The following is a 17,449-nucleotide window of genomic DNA, read 5'->3' on the forward strand; positions in this document are numbered from 1 at the left end:
TCGAGACAATTTTAAGGTTAGCACCGATCTCACCACCAAATGTAACTATAAGAAGTATTCCCTTCTTCTGAAAGCCAAGCCCACCCAGACACAAACGTTTTTCAGGGTGAGGAATCAATGACTAAGCATGCCACTAGTTAGTTTGTACACTTGTACAGTGAAAGATATGCTTCTGCAGTACGATGGACAGATGCTCCTTTGAAACTAACCCCTGGAATATTCCCTAAAATTACAGAAGTGATTGGGAAATTGTTTTGAAGGAGATAGTAGCCCGAAGAAGGGTGCTGTGGCTCTACTGTCTTTGAACTTTTCTGGTGTGAAGTCTACCATCTCTCCAAAGACTCTAGATCCATTGCAGGACCTATCAATCCAGCTGGTAGTCCTCTTCCAGGCGCTTTCGAAGCACGACACTGGTGGCAACTGCTCTGAAATGCAGTATGTGTTGTCAAGGCTTGAGCAAGTAACGTATGTCGCTGCACCTTGCCCATAATGGCTCATCTGAGCCAATGAGGCCCTAAAGTAGTCTGGAACCACAAACGTGAACTCGCTGACAATATCCCATAAGGCACAAGTATATATGTCCAAAAGAAGCCTCATTTCGCTTTCTGGTCCTTGAGTTTGGACTCTAATTAACCCTATGATTCTGATCAACAAGTGGAGCAGTTTCAAGAACGGACTTGGGTTCCAGCCTGTGCCTTGGACAGTGTACTTGACCGGTGTGATGTCTATGGCTTCTTCCTTTTGCTGAGTGAAGTGCAGCTTTTCCTCCCATGCTCAAATTACCTTCTGTTGCATTAGAATGCTTTAGTTACACAGACTTGGAGACATGACCGGAGCCCCAGTACTAAAGACACCTCGTGGGCATTCGTGGCCATCTGCATACAGCTGTCTTGGCGCGGCATTAAATTAGTTACCTTTGGTGAAAACATAATTCTCTGGCACACATCAGAAGGCCGACAAAGCTGGGAGCAGAGTACCATATCTGCGTCAAGAAAGGCACTGACATCAGCATGCACGGGTTGCGCTCGCTCCATCATTTCCAATGCAATGCAGAGCAAGTGGAGAGTCGCTCAATGCCAAATAGTGGATCGCACAAACATTGCTGACAAAATTCCTCTGAACCCGTCTGACAACTGGGGTGTATTGAAAAGGTGAGGAACCTGCAGTTTGAAGTATGCATCAAAATCACCTCTTCTTTAGGTGTACGGGAGGTTTCACAATTACCTCGTCTCTGAGTGTAAGGGAGGTTTGCACCGTTGCATGTAAGAAGGAAGCGGACATTGCTGCCATTAGTTCTGTTCCAAATAGGAAGAAGTTGCACCGTTTCCTTCGAAGCTATCCCTTTCGTGCAATGAAACAAATGCACTTACTGTCACTGTTCTGTGTGTGAGCAGTGTCCGCACTACTAATGCCTGTTCTGCGAGTGTACGGGATGGAGGGTGACGTGGTGCCCGGCTGTGATCCGCAGTGCATGACAGGCGTCATTTCTACATGCTATTGAACTTCCTTTGGATTGAACCCAAGGCTTCAGAGTGAAGCATTCTTTTGTCCTACCTTTGAGGGCATGTGCTTCACAAGATGCCCCTTTACGACTGCTCCGAGAAAAGCCCTTGAGTGTGCAAAATGTCCATGTCTAGGCACTGGCTGTAGCCAAGGGCTTTAAGCAGTCAGTCATTCCACGTGCGTGGCCTCTGCGCCAGCCACATAATATAGAGGGGACCTGGACAATTTTAATTTTAACGCCGATCCCGCCATCAAATGTAAGTCTCTTCAAAAGAGCTCCCTTCTCCTGAAAGTCAAGACCACCCAGGCACAAAAGGTGTTCAGGGAGAGGAATCAGTGAATAAGCATTCCACTAGCTAGTTTTATTGGGTGAGAGTCATTTTATAAACAGGAAGGATTAACTTTTGAGTTTGGGTTGGGAAGAACTAGTAAATATCTGAACATATAGTGAGTGGTTTCTCTCCACATTGGTGGATTGTGTCTCAAACTGCGGATAATGTCCACCATGGCAGCAGCTACTGCTTCGTCGCCTTCATCCCAGTGAGTCCAGGAATATCTAGTGCAGCAACTCTTACCTGATGTCTAGGCCTCTTCCAAGCTTTGTTTGCCGCGAGACCCTGAAACTACTTGCTTTCTGTGAAGGATTCCCCATTGCAGGTTATGGCCGGGCTGCCCCTGATGCACACTGCTTGTGGTGCGACTGCACGGAGCACGAGGCGCGGAGGAATCTCACAGGAGCAATGCCTGCGGCTTAGAACTGCGTGCTGGGCGGGAAATATAAAGGGCCTCCGCGTTCTAGCCATGGACACTTCACTCTCCTCAGAGGAATAAATACCCCTGCTGGCCAGTATTATGCTTGGCTGCCACGAAGAAGCTTGTCAACAAAAGTGTGGCACCACAGCACCTTTCTTGCACTTCTTTAAAAACTATTTATTCGGCCTGAAATATCTCTGGAAAAAAACTGAAGCTGACTCTAGCCACACCTAAAAACTGGGACTCGCAAACTTCATTGAGATGTTTGGGGGAGGGAGCAGGGAATTTAACAGCATGACACTCACCCTGTCAAAGAGAAATATCCGAAAGAGGCCATACAGTCTGAACAGGAATCCCCAAAAAGCGCGGACACTAAACAGTTTACCAAAAGGAAAAAAGAGTTTGCATAATTCGATGAAAAATGCACCGGTTTAAACTCACAAGGTCAAAACGGTGGAAAAAGTAGCACAGCCGATTCAGAGCTGCAGGGAGCGGAGATGCAAACACGTGGGGTCACAAGACAGAATGTGGGATTCACAAGACGAATTCCGGAAGGTGTGATTACAGCCTACAGTCAGCAGTGAGAACCCAACGTCACGGAGGCCGCAGTTAAAGCAGCCCACAAGTTCAAGCGTCCCAGGAAGGAGCATCCCTTTCCCGGGAGCCAGGCTCCGTGACCAGAGAGACCCACGCATTCACGGAGCCCAGCGGACTGCACATTAGAAGCAACCGAGCGAGTTCACGGCTAATTAACCAAAAGGATGACGGTAATCCACAGCAAACAGAAAAAAACTCCTTTTGGAAACGGATAAATCGACAAGCGATCGGCCATGCGATATAATGCGTTCCAAAGCATCATGCACTGGAAAGATGCCCAGCGAGCTATGGAAATGAACATTCACAGAATGCCGACCAAATAATGGCTGAGAGTGAAAGGCAGCACCCAGTGGAACAAGCCTCGAGGCAAATGCGCTAGAGAAAGTAACAAAACACCTCACAGGGCGCCGCCCATGACTTCCTTTCCAACCTTAATTATTAGGCTTGACTCCAAGACACCACAAAAAACATTTTTGGGTCAAGCTTGACAGCGCGGCCACTGATTCCCCATGCCACAGCATTTGCCTGGGCAGACGATGTGTGCTTAGCCGCAGAAAGAGCGCTTCCATTACGTTTTTTGCTTTTAGGAAAGCTGATGCTCAGTATAGTAAGTAAGAGATAGTTATGGTGATAAGTCAAGGATAACGGCTACAGGTGCCATTTACTCATATGTTGACATGGAATGTTACAATGAGTTACAATTATGACCCACTCTGCGTCTGGCCTGATGGCTCGGAACCACCTCCTCAAGTAGCTAAGGAAGTAAGAAATCCTAGAATTACCACAGGGCTCCAAGTTCTCCCGTATGCAAAGCCACAAGCCCTTATCTCCCCTGCCTTCAGGGCACTACATTGGTTACCAGCTGCCAGAAGATCTACCTTTGCAGTGCTTTGTTTCACCCACAAATCAATACATGGAACAGGACCACTTTTCATCAGGAATAAAATCACCAAATACATTCAACAAAGGAAGCTCCGCTCCAGACAGGCACCTCGCCTCAAAGCACCTACATACAAGAAAAAAAAAAGACATAGGTGGCATATCCATCTCCGTTCAAGCAGCCAAACCATATAACTCATTACCCCAAAACATAAGATCCATGGATAATTATCTCATCTTCAGAAGACTACCCAAGAGATGGCTCTTTCCTACCTAGCCACCATACTCACAAACAGCATATCCCTGTGTGTACAGACATTTATAATTGGATTATATGTATGTATCTAGATATGTGTATTTCTTTGTACGAATATGTATAATAATTATGTTTTTTAAAATATACAGATACTCTTTAGGACTGCTTAACAAAGATATATTACTTATGGTTATATACATACATACATATATACACATATATATACACATATACACATACATACATATACACATACATATACATACATACATATACATACACATATATACATATACATACATATATATACATACATATATATACATATATATGCAAAACAAAGTTGTCCTCCGGACAGAAAGCGTAAATGGTATAACCTTTATCTGCAAATGCCTCACTATTGAAATATTGAGGGAAATATAAAATGTAAATCATTATTAGTTCTAAAAATTCACAAATAAAGAAGAGCAACGCTTGAAAGCCTGAGTTTATAAAATACTACTTTAAATCTCAATGTATTCTCTTCCTTATACATGTATACCCACTATGTACTTATGTACCAATATATTTATTATTATTTACTTGCTATTCCTAGATGTACTTTTGTAGGCTTTTTTTCTAGCAGCACATGATTCTTGCTTATTTTGTACCGAGTCACTGCTAGTTGTTCTATGTGAGTTCAAGTTCTGGGTGTTCATGAAATGGCCCGATTGAGACTTCTGGGATTTGAGGAAGAAGACAATGAGAAACACTACACTTCACCAGTCAGATGATCATATAATTGTTAATATAACATGTTTAGCCAAACCACTTTGCTGTGCTGAAGATGTCACAGTCCTGTGGGCATGACCTCAGTCCGGCAATGTGCCTTGATGCCCCACCCCTCATGATGAGCCTGGGACCTGGGTGCTTACGTTCTAAGCCCTGGAGTGCCCAGGGCCGATTGTGAGTGACACCTTTTCACAGAGTAGGGTGGGGTCAGGAGTCTCACTGACCCCATCGCACTCTGTGACGAGCAAGGGACTGGTGCCTCCGCTCACTGTCTGGTCCAAGTCCTCCAAGAACTTCAGAGGCTTGCCACCTCAGGTCAGCACTGCAGCTGGTATTTTTTGTAATGTTTAGTGCATATGTATGTGCATTCATGAATGTATGTGGGAGTGCATGTTGTGAATGGGTGTGTGTGTTTGCGAATGGTAGGTGTATGTATGCACACTTGAGAATGTATGGGGGTGTATGAGAGAATGTGCATGAAAATAGGTGAATCTATGTGTGTGGCCACCCATCCCCTCTCCTGGTCTAATTACCACTGCTCTGTAGACAACTACCCCTTCCACAGACCATAACAATGTTGAAACATTTTTCACACAATCATTGTTGTTACTCATGTATAGGATACTGCTATTAAGCATCAGCAGAATTTGTGTTACATGTCTATATGTAATAAAAGAAACTGACTGAGAGGCATCCAAATCCTGGCCAGGTGGCACAAAGTGTAAAGCTCAAGATTTAAGGTACCATGTTCCAAATCTTTAATTACATTTATGCCACGCCTCTTAGTAAGAATTCTGAGTTCTGTTTCTTTCTCTATGCCGCTTTTAGAGACCCCTCTCCACCTTTTTTCACTGCACTTAGATCACTGGATTTGAATGTAAGAAACGTATCCTAATGTATTCGTAATTGTCCTTGTTTAATTATGGAGGCCCTCTCTTTTCTACTACCTTTAGCAGGACCTCACTTGTGTGGGTAGATCTAGTGCCTGCGACAGGAAACTCAACATGGACACATCACATTTTTACATTGAAATGCGATGTGTTTTTTGTAAAGGTCCTAGCTGTGGATTTTGGCCTCTAGCTCAGCCAGCACCTAGGGAAACCTACCAAACCTGTGCATTTTTTGAAAACTAGATACCCAGGGGAATCCAAGATGGGGTGACTTGTGGGGCTCTCACCATGTTCTGTTACCCAGAATCCTTTGCAAACCTCAACATTTGGCTATATATATATATATATATATATATATATATATATATATATATATATATATATATATATATATATATATGTATATGTATATGTTTTCCTCGCCTTTTTGTGATAGAAAGATCTGGAATCTAAGAGGAGCCACACATTTCTTTCTACCCAGCATCCCCCCAAGTCTCCAGATACAAATGGTACCTCACTTGTGTGGGTAGGCCTAGTTCCCTGCGAAACGAAATGCCCCAAAACACTATATGGATACATCAAAATTATGAAATACAAAACTACCTGTTTTTGCGCAGGGGGGAGCACCTGGGTTTTGGTCCTGGGCTCATCAGCCATATAGGGAAACATACTAAACCCAAACATTTCTGTAAACTAGACACCTGAGGGAGTCCAGGGACATGTGACTTGTGTGGATCTCCCAGTGTTTTGTTACCCAGAATCCTCAGCAAACCTCAAATTTAGCTAAACAAAAAAAATAATAATAATAATTTTTGCTACATTCGTGTGTTGGATCACCGCACCGGCCCTAAGTTCCTACCACCCAACATTCCCCTCAGTCTCCTGGTAAAAATGATACCTCCTTGTGTAGGTGGGCCAAGTGCCTGTGACAGGGAAGAGCCAAAAACATGTCGAAATTTAGGGGGAACCAAAGCGGGTCTAAAAGGGCAGTTTGGGAAAAGAAAAAGAAAAAAAAAAAAAATTAGGCTGACAAGTGGGCAAAATTTGTATCGGTATAGATGCAACAACATTGGGTGGTAGGAATTTTGTGGGTTCCTGCAGATTTCAGAAGGATCCATCAGAAAAATGTGGGAAAAATGAGCAGTAAAGTTAGAGGTTTGCAGGGCATGGTGGGTGAAAAAATGGTGCGGGTGCATGTGAAGCACACCGCCCTGAACTCACCCAGATGTTTAGGTTTCAGATGTGTCAAGGTCTTGTGGATTTTTCTATATGGCAGCGTCCCAAAGTCCGAAAAGTGCAGCCCTCACCATTCCAAGGGGGACGATTTTGAGACTTGCACAAGCTCTCATGGCCCAAATGTAAAACCAAAACCCCAAATAATCAAATGTCCTCTTGCTTTCCGTGGGATAAAAATGTTTTAGTGTGCAGGGGGGGGGGGGGGGGGGGGGGAGGGCTCAAAGACTGTTACCCCCTTCAGTTGGGGTGGGGGCATAACCATACAGATACTGGTTGGTAGCCACCACCCCATTTTTTTTTTTAAATTCCCTGGCATCTAGTAGGCTTTCTGCAACCCCCTTAAGGGCACACTCCACTTGAATGAAAATGAACTAAAATAAATAAATCACTGGTGTCTAGTGGTTTCTTCCCCTTTGGGGGCAGATTGGCCTAATAAAAATAGGCTGATCTGCCCCTGGGTAGAAATGGCCTAAAATAAAATTGTCCACCAGGAAAGCGACCCCTGCCTAAGGGGACGCTCCCCACTTCTAAAAAAAAAAAGAAATAAAACAAAACAAAAAAAATGATTCCTGCTGCCTAGAGGTCACCCCCCACGTCAGATCAGCCTAATTACAATAGGCTGATCTGCCCCCAGGGGGAGCAGAAATGGCCTAAAACAAATCTGCCCCCCAGGGGAGCGACCCTTGCCTAAGGGCTCGCTCCACTTGATTGAAATTGACCTAAAATAAATAATTTAATCAATCACTGGTGTCTAGTGGTTTCTGCCCCCCTTGGGGGCAGATTGGCCTAATAAAAATAGGACGATCTGCCCCAAAGGGGGGCAGAAATGGCCTAAAGATAACCTTTCCCCCAAGGGAGCGACCCTTGCCTCAGGGGTCGCTCCCCACATCTAAAAAATTAAAATAAATACATTAAAAAAAAAAAAAAAAAAAAAAAAAAAAAAAGATCGCTGGTGTCGCATCACGATCGGGCAACAGAAATGCTGAGAGAGACATCAAAGGAAAGGAAAGGCCTTTCCCTTTGATGCCTCTCTCGCCCCTCCACGCTATTGGAGGAGTAATGATAAAGCATTTCTCCTCCGAACTGCTCTGGAAGCTGAGCTTCCAGCATGGGGGGGGCAGCCTCTGATGAGGTAAACACGCGATCACGCGCTGACGTCAGACACCACGGGGAGTGGGTGGAAGGAGAAGCGATTCCTCTTCCAGCACTGCCCATGGGAAGGGGGTGAGAGGAGCTTCCCCCGAGGGCCCAAACGAGAACGAGGCGGTTATGTCCATGGCACTGCGAGGACGAGACCACCTCGTCCTCGGCACCGAACAGGTTAATGATCCTTAAATACAATTTCAAACAGCATTAACATATGGAGACATATCTCAATTGCAGACAATTCCTTTCCCTGCTTTTTAGTGTGGTACTGTAAATTGGCAGCCAAAGGGTTTGTGCTGCAGGGGGTTGGGCCTACTTGTCCCAAGGACAAAATAAACTTGAAAACTTGCTGTTCTTGACCCCAAACAATATGTCCTAGGCATCAGGCTATAGGAATTCCACACCCCTGGATCCTTATAAAGATTTATACAGAACAATTAGATCAAAAGTGGAGACCATTTTCTATATGGTTTCTTTAGAGAAAATGCCCTGAACTTTATACAATAATATCAATGGCATACAGACTAAACTCCTTCACATATTAATGAATCTATTGAGTGTCAGTACTTCACTCACCCTGATTTACAAGCCAATGCAGCCATATGGTGTCGGTGTTTTTTTTTTGTCACACCAACATAGTAATGATGCTTGTTGGCCTCCCTCACTAATGAAATAGAATTTTGGCCATTCTCTTGGGTGACAAGATATTAAATATGTAATCCTCCTTCAGGGCAAACACATGAGGAGTGTCTGGACTTTGAATACTCAAAAAGAGCCACATTTTGATGCTGACGTGCCAGCAAACAGTATCCAACCAAATGGTGACAACGATGCTGACCATGGAAACACAATCCTGACATTTGACCTTTCTGGGCAAATTGCTTTTTCTGCCTCACTCTGCTTCAAAACTATAAGAACCTGTAAAACAAATGTTTAAACATAGTGTCACTTCTATTATTATTATTCCAGTTTGAGAAATGTATCACATATTTCTATGTTTAACATAAAGAACAATTATGTTATATGGGAGAAGGGAAAGTGGAAAATGTATTTGATGTCTACATGAAACAAGTTATTGTTCAACCAAGCAGAGACCACTTTTACTGTGGCAAGTTTTATCTACCAATCAAAGCCTTATCTCTTTTTTGAAACAAACTTGAGTTTTGTGCATGCTTGACTTCTTCGCTTTAGTTGGGTGAAACTCGAGATGTTTTAAACTAAGTGGATTTTCTATTAAACACATGCTGTTGCTGAAGCTAGAGGCCTTTTTAACTGGGTTTTCTGCTAATTAAAGTTACCTTGTATTTCCGAACTGACAACGGGAAATGATTCAAGTAAGTGAAGATATGAAAGATCCAATGCTTGAGAATGTGGAAATACCTAAAGCAGTTCCCTTTGATTTTGTGTAATGGTGAATTTCAGCATTTCTGCTAATACAGCAGCCAATCACTTGTTTGATATTTTGGCATCCCACATCAAAGCCTTGAAAGGAATTGTTCCTCCTCCGCAAAGCATGGCTAACATGTCAACATGGGATTCATTACACTGATTTCAGGGTGCATCCTACGATTTGAGATTCCCCCTTTTCTAGAATGTTATAGTGACCTGAAACCCTACTGGCCTCTCGGAGTATAGTCAGTGGTAGCTACAGGGCAGTGCAGAGAGTAATGCTACTCAAAGTGAGGTGGTAAAAACCTTTGTTTATGCAGACCTAACCCTTGGTGCCCAAAAAGGAAGATAAACATATTTGAAAGGTCTCCCATTGTCTTTACTGTGTGGGCCATAATGGACTGGGTGGCCTTATCAACGTCCTTATCAAACAACTTCTCTTTGCTGGAGCGGTCAAGCATCCCAGCCTGGACTCCTGATTAGGTACATGTCAGCCACACCTGAATGCGGATGACTTGCCCATGGCATATATGATGGAAGCCTTACTAAGTTACTGCCATGCCTTCCAAGTATGTGCTTTCCTCTTCCAGCAGTACGGAAAGGCCCAGGATACAGTTATGGATCACAGATATTTATTGACTTTTACAGTTACCATCCAGCCCGGCTTGGTAATGGACAGCAAGCATCTAGGGCACAGTTTTAGCTATGTATTCCCAGTCCTGTTTAAATGGATTGGGCAGCACAAAGGTCAAAAGGGTGAAAACCCACTACTCCTGGGACCTCTGCCTCAAGCACTGGCAGTCCTACTCCGAGTGTCATGGCTTCATTTTTCTAGCAGAGCAGTTCCTATCTTTCAATTTTGGTTCTTTTGTGATTTTCTGCAGTTTGTTTCTTTCAGTCTGTCAAAGTTCTGGATGCAATTCTTCTCTTTGGCTTTCTCGCTAGACTGATGTCAGCTGAGAAGTCTGGGGGACTTCTTTAGAGCAACAGGACATCAATATCAAAGTAGAAGAAAAAAGGGATGGCATACATATCGGAGGCACAGTCGGGAAAGGAATAAAAATTCCGTCTAGTAATGTAGATCCTAAGGCGGGTGCAGAAGCAATTGCTTAGAAGGGCACAACATTGACAAGCAGATCGGGAACAGGATGGTGTTGACAGGAGCACTAGAACACTTTTCACCTGGAAGAATATTCTGGTGACCGGCCAGGAACATGGGAGATACAGTGCTGGTGGGATTGGTAGACTTCAGCTGGAATTTTTTCCGTATTCCTCCCCAGGTGCTACTTGAAATCTGCAATCTGAGATGAGCAAATGTGTTCTGAGGGAATATCAGGCAATTTTCTCTGACTCGTGTTGTGTGACTATGAACACCATTCTCACAGAACATTTTTTCCTTGTGTAGGAAGCTGGCTCTTTATATAGTATACCAAAAAGAGGTGTACTGTGCAAAGAGTACTGATACGCCTAATAGGTGGAAAGGGGCTTGCTCCACCAATCTCAAGGTGCTCTCTCATGGAGCAGAGTGGTCAAGAAGCCTTAGGCTAATCAGAGAAGTGTTAGACATTTGCTGCATGCACACAGTCAATAAATGATACACATGACCCAATAAAGAGATCCAAACCAATTTATAAAAATAACACTTATCTTTACATAATTTTAGACACCAAGATCAGCACTATCAGGTAAATACACTTCGAGTTATGAATTTTTACAGGTTTGAAAAATCAACAATGCAATTTCTGAAGCGGTAATGCTATCCTGTGGAGGCAAGGCATATACTGCATACAGGCACTTTACAGCTATTATAGGACCAATCTTCAGGACTTAAGATGAGTATGGGCCAGCCTCCAAGGTAGCACCAACAGGTCACCTCTGGAGGCACTGGGGCATCCGGGTGAAGAAGTGCTTTTCAGCATCGGGTGCCCTAATGTTATCCTATGGAAAAAGGAACATATACTGCATTCAGGCACTTAGCATCGACTTACAGGACTGTTCTTCTGGAGTTAAGGTAAGTATAGAGCAAGGTCCACGGCAGCACCAACAGGTCACTTCGGGAGGCAGTGGGGTGTCTGGGTGCAGAGGTGTTTTTCAGTGTTGGGTGCTCTAATGTTATCCTACTCTGAACGGTCCAGTTAGAAAGGGGCTACAAGCTGGGACTGGAGAACCAGGCTAGCTAAACCAACAAGGGGGCTCAGATCTCACAATGCTTGGGGACAGAGGCACACCTTTGGTCCTCTTCTACTCGGGCTGGGGTGGCCAGGCGCAGAGGTGTCCTGAGGCATCGGGTTTTTGTCACCAGGTCACTCACAGTATAGGAGGGCCTGCACAAAGAGGCTACAGGGGTGTTGGGAAGTCCACAGTTGTCAAACCCAAGGTGGGGTTTGTCTCTGGAGGATCCGGGAACCACGCTGGCACCGTTGGCCCACTTCAACTTGGGCTAGTGGGCACAGGTGCAGTGGTGCTTTCCGGTGCTGGATTTTGGCTGTCCGGAGTCCTTGCAGTTCTTCTGAGGTGCCTGCGGGATGCAGGGGAGCAGCTTCACTACTACTCAGGAGTTCCTGGGTCTTAGTTGAAGGCTGGCAGTTCTCCCAGGCTTTTGGAAACATAGGCAGTTGCAGGACCTGTCATCTTTGGCGCAACTGTCGAGGACAGCAGACAGCCCAGCAGGCCTGGGGACAAGTCAGCTGCTGGCCTTACTGACCAGACTGCTGACCAAAGAACCCACGAGGCCAGTGGGTCCGTGCACTCGGCCACAAAGAGGGTGGGCAGCAAGCGTGGCACAGTGGTTGGACAGGAACTGGTGCAAGGGCGAAAGGCAGACTAGTGGGGGTAAGGGTTGCTGCGAGGCCCAAGGACCTGGCCATCGCACAAGAATCTTTTAAGTGCTCGAGCGGCGAGTCTGTCTAGTCTCCGAAGAGACTGGTGCCATCGAGGGGCATGTACATCAAAGAAGCCTGGGCATCAGCTGAAAAGCCAGATATCCTCAGCCATATGTAGCGCCTCGAGCCACTGTCATGGTAACTGCTTTGCTTAGTGAGTCTGTTGTGTCAAGTCCGCAACGAATTGTGATTTGCCACGTCTGTCCCACTGGGAACAGCCTAAGAGTACAGCCCGGGGCTCCTCCCGGACCTGTGGCAGCACTTACACAACCATATCCCACTGAGTGTGGGAGTAACATCCCAAAAGGCATGCAATGTTCAGTGAATGCAATGCAAGGATGGCAGAAGAAAACATCTTCCCAAATGAATCCAACCTTTAGCATTCCTTTTCTGGGGGAGAAGTAGGAAGCGCGCCTTGAGAGGTAGAGGCTTGGACCATCAATCTTTCAGGGGTGGGGTGCTGAATCAGGAAACTGGGGTCCCCAGGTGGAGGGCGATGGTGGCAGGCAATCATCCTGTTCACTGGAGCCCTTGTGCTGGGTGTAGACCAGGCACCCTTGTAGGACATCGGTAAGGACATTTTTTAACAAGAGCAGGGGGTTCTGATGTGGAAGTTCCCAGTTGGAGCACCTCTGTCAGGAGGTTAGTCTTGACGGCCATCGGGGACAGTTGAATGTCCAAGACCGCCACCTGGGCAGGGGTCGCTCCAGGTCCCAGAAACTCAGGGAAGAGTGAAGTCGGCCCAGGCTCCACAGAGCGAGGCCTAAAACGTTGACGCTCCCTCGTTGGCCCATGAGAAGTCAAAGAACACTTCGACTTCTTGCTTTTCTTCTTGTGCCTCGACTTACCCAATCGCCCTGAGGACTTGGAGTGGGATGACAATGATGTAGGACTCCGCAACTGATCCTGGGACCTTCCTCTCGGCTGGGATCATAACTTACGCAGAGTTGAGCATCAGGCCACCATCAGTTTTCGGGGCCGCTCCCTCAGAGTATTCAGATGCATAATTCGACACTAAGCACAACTTTGGGTTGTGCCCCAGGCACTAAAGATACATGTTGTGCGGATAAGTCATGGACATTGCCCGATTAACGGAACCGCAGGGCTTAAACCCGGTCTTCCTCGATGATATCCTTGACGCACCAGGAGTTGCAAACAAAAAAAATAAAAAATCTTTGACAAAAAGTAAAAAATAAATAAATAAATAAATATTTAAAAAAAGGCAGTAAAAAAATGACTAAGGGGTAGGTCTCTTAGGATCAGCGCTAGCTGGTGCAGAAACAAAAGTACTGACAGCCTGCAGGGGTGGTGCCTATATAGGAACCACAAGGCATAACCAGCGCTGACAACGCCAGCGATGGAGCTGATCAACACCACCTAACGGTCTGACGCCTGGGGGAAATTCAAAGGTATGTAATCCGTAACTAGAAGTCTATCAGATAAGTCGTTACTTCATGTTACCAAGCCTAAAAAACAAGCTATCAGGCTGTCTGCCTGAGGATTCTTAAAAGTGTTTTTCTCTGTAGATTCATGACCCATATTTAAGAAATTGCAACTGAGTCAGAAACTAGCTGAATCCTGGATATTGACTCTTAATTATGTTAAGAGTATCAGAATGCTACAAATACTCAACTCAGCACACACAATGCGTTTGGAAAGTCTGCCCATTTGTACTTCTAGAGAGGAAGTCCTACATAGACATGCAACTTATACTTTTTATAATCCATGTTGTACACTTTTTGGTGTGAGTTTGCAAGAGTACACTTACATCAGACACCCAATCTGCTTGGCAACATTATATAAAAATGAAGGGTGAATTATTTTATTAATTAACGTGGGAAGAATAGAAAATATATTTGGTAAAAGCTTAAGATCTAGCTTAAACTTTAGTTAAAAAAAAAAAAAAACAATATTGAACATTTTCAAAGTATGCATTTGGTTTAATTGGCTAGTTTTAAAAACCACAATATTGCTGTTCAAGTCATGGAGTGGGAGTACACAGAAATAAGGAACATAGTTGGGGGGTGGGGAAAGAGAGGACTAGAACAGACAGAGCTCTGCAATATGACAGTCAAAATTAAGGGAAAGGGCGAGGGAAAATGACGATGGGAAGAAAGGGGCTTAAAGGCAGGCCCTCAGGAGTGGTTGAAGAGTAGCTTGTCAAACAAATGCTACGGACTTCATTATAACAATGAAACCACTTCACTTGTTAAAAAAACAAAACTTTCACAAAATAATATGTGTTTGCACAACTGCAGTCTTACCTTATTTAGAAAACTTTTCAGAACACTAGCTGCCTTAACGGAAAGGGATCTTGGTATACGAATTTGCTTTTCCAGAATAACTAAAATAAACAACAGAGGTTTGTGGGAATTCTGTTTATTTTCAGAACATAGCGATGCTAAAATAATAAATGCTGCATTTTACCTTGGAAAAGATAGTCTTCTGTGTTTTGATCAGGATTATCTGAACTTCCAACAATGTCAAAAGGTGACCTGCCAGCCATCATCTCAAACATGAGCACTCCCAGAGCCCACCAATCTACGCTGAAACCTTAAATAAAGCAACATTAAAAAGAAAATCAGTTATGTAATATGCTGATTTGTATATAGATGTTTACAATGCATTTGAGGCCTTTCAATCATCTACATTAGATATACACAGTTGAGACATTCACAGACATTAGACTCACTTGAACTTATTTAGATTGAGACTGTATGCACATTAACTGGTGACAAGACTTTACTGGCAATAAAGTTCTTGTCTGGGAGTTATTCATATCAAGCAGAAGAAAGGGGAAGGGGTGTAGGTGAAATCTGCCAATATGGCAGCTTCTGTGTTTAGTATTTTAGAAGTACTACCAGTAAACAAACCTACAGGAAGCAAAATACAATGTTCTGAAAAAAGAAATAAAAGTTTAAGGAATGACGCTATCTAGACTGAGAAGAAGCTTCCCATGTTCTGTTAGAATATACATAGGTCATGATGTAGAAAAGGCAAGGCTGGTCACAGACGTTGACAACTTTCAGAAGTCATCACACATAAATACTTGTTTACTTGACTTCTATGAGCTTGATACAGGCTTGATAAGGTGATTATACTAGAAGACCCAAGTCCCACAATCAAATCGGATTTTTCTGTAATCTTAATGCATCTTAACCCATAACAAGTTAAATCGCAGACAGACTAATGAAACTGGACATCAAAGACTTCTGACCGCTTCAAACACAAAATAGAAGATGCAACTGTCCACTAATGTGAAAATCCAGGTGAGCATATACCTTCAATACATACAATTTTGGCAAATAAAGGTTGCGAACAAGATAATGATAAGAGTAATTCAAGTGGTGGGCCATCCTTTGCATCACTGGACATCTAACACATTTTAAGATACTGATGTCTGTAAGATATCTTTAAGATCTTTGGAGGTTAAATTATATGAAAGAGAATTAAAACAATGTAAATCCTAGAGTTGCACGAATAAACATAGTAATACTGTTTCAGGAAATTACTTTGATTAATCGCAAAAAACATTGGCTTACATTTTAGAACACTTTGGGTGCACAACACCAATATCAAATAAAAAATTGGGCTTACTTTTGGCTGGAGCTGATGCACGCGGGAAACTAGTGACTGTAGTGTTCATCTTTCACAAAGGCGTAACATGACGTAAACAGGAACAGAGATGCATTGTAGACACTTTATATTTAGGCCTAAGATGGCAAAATGTATTACTACTTTCAGTTTATCAAATGCAGCTACATGCCACATTGTTTAGTCAGGCAACTCCCAAAGGCTGCAGTAAGGGAATAATTTGGAAGAAGCTATAAAAAGGTACCTCAGTTACACAATGACTATCTGGAAATACAACACCTGGGATTGAACAAAGAATTGCCAGCTCACTTGCACAAACTACATTCTATTCTATTTAACATCGTTTATAACAGAGATTTGTTCTAGTATATATATAACAAGTTGTGTTCATCAAGAACAAGAGTTAGTTGGAAATATTCAGACACAAGCTCAGCACTCTAGAATGTCCTCAAGGCATTCACTTCCCCTCAGAGTATGTAGGAGATAGGACCATCATGAAACCATGCTTTGATATTCCTACTTTTTCGAATATATCATCAGATGCCTTGTTGTTATAATTGATGCACTACCTGCATCAAGTTGTCCAAATATCTGAGGGCTTTCCTGGGAGACATGCAGAGAGAGTTTCTTTGGAATTGGAGAGTATGGCCTAGTGGGTGATATTAATACACAGCAATATGCTGTAATGCTCACCCACAGCGAAAGGAACACAGCTAATCTTACAAAAGGTTGGAGATTGCCCTCGACATCACACCCATAGGATAACTGGGCTCTAGTGTCTCCAAAACCCAAGGTATTGCACTGGTCATTCTTATAGGCATATCTGTTGCAATAGTTAAAAGAATGGTTTGCAGTTACTGTATGATACCCTTAGTCTGGACCCCCTGAAGGAAATAATTACAATAACCTTGCAACTGTCGCTGTCAGCTTCCCTAAAGTGGTCTCAGCCTCCAACAGACATATCAGAGATCTGATCTTGAATATCAGGACGGAATTTCACATACTGTTAGTTGACGAGGGCGTCATGTTAATGCTAAACTAAATAACTGCTGAAATCCAGAGCCTATAATGGCTATAGATACTTATTTGTACTGCCTAATCGGCTTTCATAGCCATAGCCATAATGATTGGACAAAAAGGGGAGGAAATACTTCACTCTATGCTACTAAACTGGATCACAGAATCAATCTTGAGATCTGTCTGATCTGCTGATCACTCATTTGCTTCCAGGCAGTGTAGACAATGCCCTCCATCTGCACTGATGAAATAAAGAGCTTTAGCGTTGTCTGTGTGCAGCACAACCACCAAAGACCTGGCCACTCAGCCAGGCAGAACATCTTCAACGCCAACAAGTTTATCTGTATGGATAGAACAGATCTGCCCCCTAAATCTTTTGCTAAGAGATCGATGGGAACCCTGTATCTAGTCAGATGTGTGACTTGCTATGACCTGTGACTATGGCTCACCACCAGGTTTGCAGAATGGGCACACAATCTCCAAGATGGCATAAAAGCGGGATGAAGTGGGTCAAGGTTCAACTGACTGCACAGCAA

General features: G+C 43.7%; 1 protein-coding gene across 1 annotated transcript in view; it reads right to left on the reverse strand.

Moving 5' to 3' along the window:
• Positions 1-17,449, reverse strand: part of PRKCI (protein kinase C iota) — a 224,825-nt gene that overhangs the window by 68,294 nt on the left and 139,082 nt on the right. Inside the window, exons 14-15 of the mRNA XM_069213180.1 lie at positions 14,730-14,855; positions 14,567-14,646 (exon numbers count right to left, since the gene is read on the reverse strand). Of these exons, the coding sequence (XP_069069281.1) occupies positions 14,567-14,646; positions 14,730-14,855 (206 nt within the window). The remainder of the gene's footprint in view (positions 1-14,566; positions 14,647-14,729; positions 14,856-17,449) is intronic.

The sequence above is a fragment of the Pleurodeles waltl genome, chromosome 11, assembly GCF_031143425.1.
Source record: "Pleurodeles waltl isolate 20211129_DDA chromosome 11, aPleWal1.hap1.20221129, whole genome shotgun sequence".
NCBI classification, from domain to species: Eukaryota; Metazoa; Chordata; class Amphibia; order Caudata; family Salamandridae; genus Pleurodeles; species Pleurodeles waltl.